This window comes from Elephantulus edwardii, unplaced genomic scaffold (assembly GCF_000299155.1).
Source record: "Elephantulus edwardii isolate Elephantulus edwardi_28Jun2011 unplaced genomic scaffold, EleEdw1.0 scaffold00016, whole genome shotgun sequence".
In the NCBI taxonomy this organism is placed as follows: Eukaryota; Metazoa; Chordata; class Mammalia; order Macroscelidea; family Macroscelididae; genus Elephantulus; species Elephantulus edwardii.
Window position 1 is genome coordinate 7,910,603 of NW_006399766.1, and position 12,314 is coordinate 7,922,916.

Consider the following 12,314-nt stretch of genomic DNA (forward strand, 5'->3'; position numbering starts at 1 on the left):
AGTGATTGGGTTAATGGAAGTAGGTGTGTCAGAAACAGTGAGGTTGGCACAGGATAGAGCAGGGTTTAGGGCTCTTGTCGTTATGAGTCGCAAGTGACTCGCCAGCATATAACAACAACAAGAAGTATCATAATCTTGGGAATTCCACTACTCTCTATTGAGCTGGTGATCCTGGCCTTTTTAAAATGGTTTTTCACCTGTGTTTGAAAGTGCACAGTGCCGATAGCTGGGCACCATCTAGTTCATCTGACCTCAGTGTCATGGAGGCTGAGAGTCCCATGATCCATTGGTTCTTTGGACCAATTCTTTCAGTGCATCTTTACTTTAATTCCCATTTTGTATTCGGGAAAAAGAAACTGATAGTTGCAATTTAGATGTCTACTATTTTTGCATTTTTTTAAATTGGGTTGCTTAGAAGCATTCATATATATTGTGCTTTATACAATCATTCATATTCATTGTATTTTATGTAACAAATTGACGTTGATCTATGCTCAATATCCCCTCTTCAAATCCTCATGGAATATTTCCTATTCTTTAATACATCCCCTGCGCAGTGACCTCTGCTACCCTAATTAATGATTTCACCTTGTACTCATTATTATATCCCCTTCTCTTGTTACCCCTTTGAATATTTATACATAACTTGTTCCGTTATCCCCTTATTTTTACAATAGTGGTCTTACACGGTATTTGTCCTTTATGACTGAGTTATTTCACTCAGCATGATACTCTCTAGTCTCTCCTTTGTTATGTAGTATTTGCTTGCAATCTTTAAAGGCACCAGTTTGGTCAAAGCAGGATGTGGAGCATTGTCTTCGTTCCTGTGTTGGTGTCCCAAAGACTGGTCCCAAGGAACCCAGTACAAACAACTCATTCCTTCAGGATTTTTGCTTATGACAAAGTTGTTTCCATAGCTTTGACCCTATTGGCCCTGCTATATACACGGACATATTTACAGCATATGCTAATATAAGTGTAGACTTCCATTTGCTACACTTACATGTGCTCATGATAGTCCTTTGCAGTTGTCTAGATCTGTTTGTTTTCCTTGTCTATCTGTGTATCTGTAACTGCTTTGGAAATTTCCATTGCCTTTATTAAAAGAGATTTACCAGCTCCCCCCCACTCCACCCCGCCCCAAGCTGTGGGCTATGGAAATTAGTCACCTGATTTCAAATCTGAGAACAAACAATTACCCTCTGTGGGATCTTTGACAAGTTACTTTCGTTTTCAACTCCCATTTCCTTGCCCTGCTATTCTCTGACATCCTGACCCGGTGTGAAAAACAATGCATTGCATGTTAAGTGTTTAGCAAATTGACTGACACTAAATGCCCAATAAATAATGACAGCGCTTGTTATTGCTGTTCCATGTGTGGTTGTAGTGGTGGTGCTGGTGGTGATTTGAATATTGCTTTAACACCAGTCTGTAATTTTCCCTTAAAATCTCATTAGGGCTTGACTTTGAGCTGAATTTCAGGCACAAGCGGTATTAAACATCACCTATTTAATGGCATCATTAGATTGGATGTCAGGTAAACTGTTACATGATGGATTAATTTCTCACAAATCACTTCAGTAATCATTTCTCATACTTTTGAATAATACCTGGGTGTACATGTTATATCTGTGAGGAGACAGAGCAGAAATGCAGCAAGAGTATTTCTCGACGCTAATCCTGGTTCCCCTGAACTACTGTTCTGTTATTTAGTAAAAGGACCACTTGGTTATCCTTCTGTAATCCTTTCGTTCTGAAATAAGCTTTCACTGAGGGATAAAAAGATTATAGAATACACCAAAAATTTCACCATCCATGCACTGGCTTCAACCATAAAAGAGAAGGATGACACATTTTGGAGGAACCAAGAATAATAAAAATTTCAAATGTTCTGGAAGCATTTATACATTTGAGCATAATAAAACTGTTTTTAGTCTGTTTTCCTTTTACCCAGGTTAAAGCTTGTATCCCATTTTAAAGTGGAATTTGGGGACCTTTGTCAAAGTAGATCGGCTTCCTCGGCATTATAAACCTGTGCGGTGATAGATTGTGCCCTGCGGAAATGTCCCAGCTATTTTTCTGAGAGCTTTGTGGTTTGCTGGATTGCTAGTTTCACTACCTGTATGTAGCCAAGTGATGACTTATCTCAGTTGGAATGGCCAGAATTCTGTTTCTAAAAATACACACACAGCTCATTCAACTCTGTTTCCTCGTAAAAGCCATTTGCCATTTCAATGCACATTGGTCCCCAAATGCAGGCATTACAGAGCATTTCTTGAAAATTAGTATGTGCTTAGCATTTTATATGCATTGTCTCATATAATCTTTCCAACAATCCAGTGGAGATAGCATTTTATCTTCCTTGTTTTACAGATGAGGAAACTGGGACCTGGGTAAGGAAAAATATCTTACCAGAGATAACATACCCAAGGCAGATAGTAAACTGGGCTTTTAAAAATATTTATGTACAGCCTGGTGTCAAGGCTATTGCTCTATGCTTTATGATGACAGTTTCTATTACTAGAAATCTTTACTGGAAAGAAATTTCCAGACGTTTGCCCTGGATAAGCAGGGCTCACACAGGTCGTCTTTTGATTTCCATTGTTTTCTTTGTCCGTCCTACTCCTCCATCTTTATGCATTATTAGCAATATCTTGAAGGAACATATGTGACATAACAGGATATCTCCTCACACACACACAAAGCAGTAATTAAGCTTCTGAGGTTCTGCTGATTTTGTTGAATCCTTTTTAGGGTTCTCCCTTTCTAAGTGAACAAATTAGTTTCCTCCATTCACGGGTAAGCTTCTCTATGGAATCATTATTGGCAGAAGAGCCTAAACTACTGTGATAAAGATAGAAATTAGAATGACATTGGAAAGTAGGGGAAAGAATAGTTCCGGTTCAAAACACTGGCCTCTATGCTCCAGATAAGACTGATGACTGCCTTTGTTACATCAAATTGTCTTCTTTGTAAAGTGAGGATCAAATTTCACAGGAAAGGAGGAATCGGCCACATACTCTGGTGGTATGTGAAACTCTCTGGCAACGCAAACATATTTTCAAGTGATAAAGCCAAGTGCAAAACTTCATATATCTTTCTTTGTTTCCCAACTCTGTTAAATAAAATCTATTTTCTTCTGAGGGTCTGTTGCAAGCAGTGAATTTACACAAGTGTCTTTCTTTTTTGTTTTAATGAAAGTTTACAGAGACTTAGGGTTTCCATTCATTCATTGTTGCACACACGTGTCTTATTTTATGAATAGCTTTTCTAAATTTTTTAAAATAATCTTGTGTGTGTGTGTGTGTGTGTATCATCAAATCAGATCTGACTGGTACAGGAGGAGATTGCCTGTCCTTCTCTGGCAGAGCATCTGGTGGATTTGAACTGCGTACCTCTGGGATTGCAGTGTAGCTTCTTGCCACTAAGCCACCAGAGCTCCCCTATGAATAACTTTTTAATAACTGTTTTTAATAACTATAGAACCTTGCCCAACCAATCTTGTTTCAGCACGTTCAGAAGAAAAAAAAATAATAGCAACAACAGAAAATCCAGTCAAAGTTATATATTGACTAGGTAAACATATGTAGATATGCGTTTGTTGTTGTTGGTATGTATTGTCAAGTTGACTATGACTCTATTCTGAGTCAGTCTCACTGTCTTTGACCCACCTACCTTTATTACCCCGGTTACTGTGTCAATGTATCTCAGCTGGGGTCTTCCTATCCTACACTGTCCCTCAATCCTTCCAAGCATAATATCCTTCTCCAAAGAGTGATTCCTACTGGCTATATGGCCTAGTATTTGAGATGGAGCATCAAAATCCTTGCCTCCAAGGAGAAACTTGCCTTCACCCTCTTTAGGACAGATCTGTTAGCTCTCTTGGCAGTCTACGATATGTCCAATACTCTTGTCTAGCAGCACAACTCAAAGGCATCAATTTTTCTTCTGTCATCGATGATCATTGTCCATAACAAGTATTTGTGAAGACCATCGCCTAGATAAGGCACACTTCAGTTTGGACTGACATTCTTGCTCCTCAGCACTCTGGAGAGGTCCCTAACAGCAGATTTTCCTAGTGCAACTTGCCTTTTGATTTCCCAACTGCTGATGCCAAGAGTGCTGATTGTGGAACCAAGCAAGCTGTAATTGTTAACAACCTCAATCTCCTCTCCATCTATCATAGTGCTGTCAATTGCACCAGTAGGGAGAATCTTTGTCTTGATGTTGAGCTTCAACCCTTATTGAAGACTATGGTCCATGACCTTCTGCAGGAAATGCTTCAGGTCCTCCTCAGTTTCAGCAAGCAGGGTTGTGTTATCTGCATAATGCAGATTGCTGATGAGTCTTCCCCTAGTCCTGATGCCACATTCCTCGTCATAAAGTCCAGCCTCCCAGATGATCTGAAAAGGTATAGAGATAACATATCCCTGATGCACTCCTTATTTTTGAACCATGCACTTTCCTTGCTCTCTTTTGACGACTGCCTCCTGATTCAAGTACAGGTTTCACGGGAGGAGTACGATCAGGTGTTTCAAGATTCTCATTCTTTTCAAAGTTGGCCACAATTTGTTGTGATCCACGTATTCAAATGGTAAATAACCAAGTCTGGCAATTTTACCAAAACTACTTAACCCTAATTCTTATTTTAAGTGACACAGATCAGTACTATTTATTCCATTCAATTTATAAGAATTTCTGTGTATGGTTAACTGAAAGGAATTCATGAATCAATGATGCATTGTGACTTAAAATTTGAAATAGAATGTTTTCGGTAAGAAAAATTTACGACCTCGTTGAGAATTTTGGGTATCACTATATTGATAAATATAAATACATATATACATTTATTAGTTTTACTAATTCACATTTTATAATTTTCCATAAAAACGTAAATGTATAAAAATATAAGTAAATCAAGGATCATTGGTAAGATGAGTACAAAAGTTCAAAATGGGAACAGGTTGGGGGCATGGGTACTAAGGGAGAGAAGGAAATTACTAGATTGTAGAGTCTGATGGGAAGAGGTGAAAGAATTTGGAAAGATCCAGTAAAGACCTAAGACAACTTGGTAATAGTGGGCATAGATCAAAGGTGATTAATTTTATAATATACAGTGTATGGGATGATAGTATGAAACAATATGAATGAAGGAATTTGTGAAACACAGTGTATATGAATTTTATATGCAAACCAATATAAATTTTTCAAAAGTCCCAAAGAAAGTAAATCATAAAGTTTTTTCTTACTCATATTTCAGCATAGGATAAAGCATAGTGTTTTGTTACATGGCTAATTGTGTTTATAGTTTATCATTTGGCGATTGTTTGAATTCAAGATTCTCAATAGGTTTTAGTGAGCTATTTAATAGGAACCATATCAATTTTCCTGTTTCACAGAGGGCTGATATCAATAATTCACATTGTTCTAAGATTTTGGGCACACAACAATATAGGAAAGTAGTAAGAGTAAGAAAGGATGTAGTTATATTCCTTGATTGCCTTTGTTTTTGTCAACTGCCCTTTTTGTATTAGAAGCAAGTTTTGGTTCAAACAAACGTGCCTTGCTCAGTTGTAGGTGTGCAATCTTGTCCAGCCTTTGAGTCTCTCTAAGCACTCTTGCATTGTGGGTATTCCAGGGTTCTCTTCTGGGACACCAGAACCACTTATGGAGTAGAAACAAATGTACTCATTTACTTTCTCATGTGCATACCCCATTGCCCCTTTGAAGTGCAATTACAAAACCCAAGTTCAAAGGAAAAATGAAGACTCAAAGATGTGATTCTGAGAAAGCTGGGCACTCTCCTCCTGTGTAATGATACAGCCTCTGAAGACCTGCTAGAAGGTCAGATATGAGACAATTCTAACTCAACAGTTGTTGTTATGTGCTGTCGAGTCACCAGCGATTCATAGTGACCCTATGTACGGCAACCCTAAACCCTCCTCTATCCTGCGCCAATCTTACTGTGTCTGACACTTTTTCCTCTAAAAGCCCTTGTTTGCTTTAATATACCTTTAATATGAATAATAGTTTCAAGATGACAGGACATATTTTGTTGTCCATTTAAGCAATTGCTTCATAGGTGACTTGAATCCTGTTTTAAAATTATGGACACTTTGGATCTTTTTTTTTTCTATAATTATAGTTTATTAATTTTCATATTCTAATTAATATTCTAGGCTTTAATATCTCAGAAGAAATTTTAAGACAGCCGTTAAGAATCTTAATGTCTGTATGATATTTAATGAATTTTAGCAGTTATAGTATCTTTTACTTATCTTCAGATAGTATCTTGCAACTTAAACCATAATCAATTATTGTCAGGCCAATATAAATGATGATAAGGCCATGGCTTTCAGAGTAAAATTCTATGGCATAGAGTTTCCAGAGGTTTCACGGCTTATTTAAAAAAAAAAAAGTAAATCACCAGGCCTTACCTCCAAGGTGTCAGGGTGTCTCTGGGTGAACTCACACTTCCAACCTTTCAGTCAAATGCAGAGCATATTAACTCTTTGCATATTAACCTGGGGACTTCACTCAACATATTCTTTTGGAAATACATAACAAACTCATACAAATAATTATTCAGATAGAAATTCCATATTTGTGTTCTCTCTCTCTCTCTCTATCTATCTATATATATATATATTTTTTTTTCAAACTTAATAACCCCTCACCTCAGCACTTACTTTCATAGTGACAAATGTATTCTATTAACTTTCTGACCTTGTTCACTATCTAGTATCTCTCAGGAAGAGTATTTCCTTTGTAAAAATATTTTTTCCTTTCACACCATTGCAAAAGTGCCTAAAAAGAATAACACTAATGTATATGTAAAGGATGGAAAATTGCAACTGAAAAATAATTGCCCATGGATGAAATATCATAGCATTGAAAATGCAACGTGATGAGATGCTGTAATAACTCACTCTTTATAGTAATCCGAAAGAGCTTTCATGAGATAGTCATTTGGTGGGGATTTCATTTGCCTTTTGAGAATGTGAGCGTGTATTTGTGAGGATGTTAAATGCAGCCTCTCCTCTGTGTGTGTCTGCTGTCCATGTCTCCAATAATGCAAGGGGCCATTTCTAGCATTTTAAATATGTTATCCGATCTATCATTTAATGTACTGGAACGGTTTGCCGAGATCCTAATTGGCTAACACCCAGTTTATTTTATTGTTCAGCATTTGGAAGCTCCTGAAGACAAGCCATTTGGCCGCTCACTGGTGGGGAGTGAAGTCAACCTGGACACTTACCAAACAGCTTTGGAGGAAGTGCTCTCGTGGCTCCTTTCTGCCGAGGATGCTCTGCGAGCCCAGGGAGAGGTTTCCAGTGATGTAGAAGAAGTAAAGGAACAATTTCACACTCATGAGGTAAAACCGAGCACTGCGTTGGGATATGGAGCATGTGCTTTAGCATAACCACCAGTCAAATTTTGGGTCTCAATTTTTACCTAAGTTCCTTACACTCTTCTAATGGCAACTCCATGCATGTCGAATAGAACTGACCTCCATAGGATCTTCAAGAATAATGACCTTTTGGAAGTTGATGACCGGGCCTTTCCTCCCTCCCCGGAAAGTTGCCCCTGAGTGAATTCAAACCATCAACCTTGGATTGACTTGATGGCAACAGGCTTTGGTTTCTGTCTTGTTGTCGCTGCTGTTAGAAGCCGTCGTGCTTACTATGACTCCTAGAGAGCCTATGAACTACGGATTGAGCAGGTTGACTCCTTGCCCTATTCTGCGCCATCCTCACAAGCTCAGACATGCTTTGTGTGAACCCATTGTTGCAGTCATTCTCAATCCAGCTCACTGAAGGTCTTCCCTCTCTTGTACTAACCCTCCACCATTCCCAGAATGATGTTTCTTTCTCCAGAACTCGCCTTCCTAACAACGTGCCCAAAGTATGTAATATGACGTCTCATCAATTTGCCCCTAAAGTGCACCCTGGTGCTGGTTCTTCCAAGGTGAATTTCTTTGTTCTTTTGACAGTCCATGGTATACTTGCAATGCTCTTTATCAACAGTAAAATTCAGAGACATTGATTCTTCTTCAATCTTCCTCATTCATTGACTAACATTCAGATGCATAGAAAGCAATTGACTGCTTGGGCCAGGTACACCTTAGTCTTTAAATTGATACCCTTGCTCTTTAGCACCTCGAGGAGGTCCTTGACAGCAGGCTTTCTCAGTGTAACATATCTTTTGATTTCTGGACTACCGCTGTCATGGGTGTTGATTGTAATATAATTGTCATTTTGAAATAGAAAGCAATGAAAGTTCATCAGATGTCCTTAGAATTCTAGCAGCCAGCTTCTGCAGTTGTCTCTTAGAGGAAATCCTTGAAGATGTACAAAGTTTGTTTTGCGAATAACTTGTGGCAGGAATAGGGTGCAAGGTTAATTCCCATCTCTCATGTTAAAACAATGCCAAGGCAGAATTTATGTTCCAGAGTGCCCATGTATTATCATTGTAAAAACTCTTTCTGAGAGACTTGCATTGAGATTACGTCTTTGCCTAGCTGCTTCTCCTTGCCCAGTCCTGTTTCCTGCTCCTCTTTCTCCCTTACTGTCCTCCATAGGAAGTCTCCCATGGAAAGTCACTTACACAGACTTCCTTAACTCAGGGTATGCTTCCATAAAAGTCCCCTATGACAGTGTTGTAGCACTGACTCTTGTGCAAATGAACATAACTCTGACTTGTCGTGGAGCACCCACATGATAGGTTGTGGATCTGAACTCTCTGATCCATAGAGTTGTTACTTGCTGATTTTCTGAAGTTGTTATTGTCAGGTGTCTTTGAGTTGATCATGACTCATAGGGACTCTATGAAAAACAATAGATCTCAGCCTAACCCAACCCTATCCTGTGTCACTATCACAATTTCTGTCTTGTCTCAGTCCCCTTGTTGCTGTTATTGTGGCATTCCATTTCATTTAGGGTTATCTTCTCTTTCTTTGATTTTCCGTCATTCCTAATATGATGTCTTTTTTCCAAGGTCCGGTCCCTCCTGACAACATCCCCAAAGTTTGTGAGATGAGGTTTCACCTGCATTGCCTCTAAAGAGTAATTCTGGTTGTATCCCTTTCAAAGCTCTTTTGATTATTCTTTTGGCAGCCCATGTTGAGTCAATTCTCTTTGATTGCCCCACCTTTATTTCTAGTCTCTTGTAGTCAGAAAGTTCTGTTGAAAGGTATTGGACTGTCACAAATCAAGCATGTCTCTAGTGAACTCATTTGTGTCTCACTTTGCTTGATTTGTATTAAAAACTCTAATAGATTTCTTGCAATAAAATGAAAATGTTTGACTGGGAATTTATTTTGACTGTGTACAATTTTTCAAATGAAAAAGCCATAAAGATTTCTCTAAAGTATTAATTACTATTGTTAACTTCTTTTCCTGTCAGGGGTACATGATGGATTTGACATCTCATCAGGGACGGGTTGGTAATGTTCTCCAATTGGGAAGTCAACTGATTGGAGCAGGGAAATTATCAGAAGACGAAGAAACTGAAGTACAAGAACAAATGAATCTCTTAAATTCTCGTTGGGAATGCCTCCGGGTAGCTAGCATGGAAAAACAAAGCAAGTAAGTCTTTATTTGTTTTTAATTAAGACAAATTGCAGTTATTGGAATACTGCTACCATTTTGATGTGACTGCAGGGTTATTCCAGAACTCTCTTTCTCTCTTTGGATTTAAGTTGTGAAGTGCTTCTTAAAGTGACATTGAAATTGGACTGTCAAAACTCTCATTTTTGTTATCACTTTTGTAATTGGAGTCGGGATGTAGGATAGTCATGCCATTATCTACAGAACAATGAAGTCAGAGTTGCCAAATTTTTGGCCATAGTTTATATTCTCTTCATTTTCTATGCCAAGTAAACTGTGAATGTGGACGACATGGACGCATGCCCAGTAAACAATTTTTGTAAAATTATCTATTAGTTGCACTTGATGAAGAATTACTCTTTTGGAGGAAAACCTCTTGAAAATAGTTAAGATTTCTTTTCATTTGTTTATGAAAATGCTCGGGGGCGGGGAGAAAAATGAAATAATCTTCATCTGTGTTTAGAAATCCTGATTCAAGCAAACTGTTACATTGCATGGCTAGGACTCATTTTAAGAATAGGCTGTTTAAATGAATGAATGAATCCAAAATCTCTGTAGATGTTCATTGAAATTAATAAAAAAAGGCTGTTTATTGACTTAATTTTAAAAAAATTAAGACATTTCTGAGAATGGCAGGTATCTTTTGAAACTAACAGGTTGATCTCATCATTCAGTATGTGTTGCTTTGATTTATAGTGTTAGGTGGTGTGTGTATTCATGGAGAGCCTATGAGATAAGATTTATTTTTTAAATGAACAGGAATGGAGTGCCAAATGTGGATTTGAATACATTAAACCAAAGAAATTGTCCAAAGAGCCTTACGTTTACTTAGCTGTTATTTATGAAGATTAAAAATACTTTAAAATAGGACCACAGAAGCTCATTAGATATGCAGAGATGCTTACTATTCCAGTACTAAATTATAGTGTAATAATATGGAAGGGAGAACATACTTTTTACATCTTCAAAAAGAATAAGAATATATCTAGAATATAAAAAAATAAGGAAGGATATATGAGATAAACTCTTAACAAATAACTGTCTTTAATTGAATATTCTGTATTTCATAGCAGCAAATACTTGTCAGTGCACATTGACATCTTTTACTTGCTGAGAGAGCATCATGATCATATTATAACTCCTGGGGTGAGATTTACAATAATCATAATGATTTGACTAGTCCAAACTCTACACATGCCATCTCAAAAAACTTCAATGCCATTGAGTTGAGACTGACTCATAGCTGATCCTCCTTTGGGTTCTGCGGCTGTAAATAACAAGGGAAATAGATCAAGTTGTTTTTCCACTCCTTTATGTGAGCACCAGTGGCCTACTAGGTAAAAAAGTTGTGCTTTTGAGCCGAAGGCAGACAGTTCTAAGCCACCATTGGTTCCTCTGGAGAAAGAGGGGTAGTCTTCTCCTGACTATGAATCAAAGTAGATTCAATGACAAAAAGCTTATGGGGATTTGTAAATAACACTGCCTCTTCTCTGCCATTTTTATTGACTATGTGTGTGTCATGCTTAAAATGTATTAAGTGCTAAATGATAGAAATGGTTACGTAAACTATGCTGGAAGTGATTTGTTCAGCTTTTGGAGGGGAGAGGAAACACAAACTCATTATCAAAAGAGTTTGTTGTCTGTATTTAACAAATATTCCAGATTTTAGTTAATGAATTAAATAATATACAATCTGTCAATTTCTCTCATCATGGTTATTGTGACGGTTAGCTTTCTTTCTGACATAGTATCTTTTACTTCCAAATACATGAATACGTTGGAGTAAGGAGGCCTGGGAAATAGCTCAGACTCAGTTCACTGCCATTGAGTTTCTCTGTTGAGAAACTCCACTGGGTTTCTAAGGCTGTAAATCTTCAGAGGAAACTATCCGTCTTTCTTCCCAGGAGACACTGGTGGATTCTGACCACTACAGACATGAGGACTTTTAGTTAGTAGTGCGACACACTATATGGGTTCCACACCCAGAACACCAATAAAGAACTGCTGTTACTGTATGCCTTTGTGTCAGAACTGACTCACAGCTGACCCTCCAGTAGGTTTTCACTAAAGAACTAATAAAAAAAATTTTAAAGATTATATTAATTCACACCTCCAATGCTTTCACAAAGAAAGGGTGCCAATTGACCCTTCAGAGGTCATCATGCCTGCTTGAGCATGGGTTGAATAACATATTGTGATTTGTAAGTGACTTTGAGTCAAGTATGATTCAGAGTGACACTGTGAACAGTAGATCTGAACCTTTTCCTGTCCTGTGCCATCCTTATCATCTCTGAAACATTTTAGTTCATTGCTGCAGTTACTACATCAAGCCATCTCTTTGAGGGTTTTTCTCTCTTTCACTGACCAAGCATGGAGTCTCTTTCCAAGCCGTAGCCACTCCTAGCAACATGCCTAAAGTATATGAGATGAAGCTTTGTCATCTTTGCTTCCAAAGAGCATTCTGGTTTTCCTTTCTCCAAGACATACCTGTTTGGTTCTTAAGTTGTCCATAGGATATTGAAAATTCTTCTCATTCACCACAGTGCAAAGGCATGGATTTGTCATCCTTAGTCATTGATTTAGTTTGCTTGGCTCCACAGTCAACAGTCTTGGCACCAGCAGCCAGGAAATTAAAAGGCATATTGCCATGGGAAAGTCTGCTGTTAGGGACCTCTCCAAAGTATTGAAGAGCAAGGGTGTCTCTCT

General features: G+C 38.0%; 1 protein-coding gene across 1 annotated transcript in view; it reads left to right on the top strand.

Annotated features, from left to right (window-relative positions):
- LOC102843189 (dystrophin-like) overlaps positions 1–12,314 on the top strand; it is a 1,161,727-nt gene that overhangs the window by 975,315 nt on the left and 174,098 nt on the right. Inside the window, exons 10-11 of the mRNA XM_006881860.1 lie at positions 7,187–7,375; positions 9,406–9,587. Of these exons, the coding sequence (XP_006881922.1) occupies positions 7,187–7,375; positions 9,406–9,587 (371 nt within the window). The remainder of the gene's footprint in view (positions 1–7,186; positions 7,376–9,405; positions 9,588–12,314) is intronic.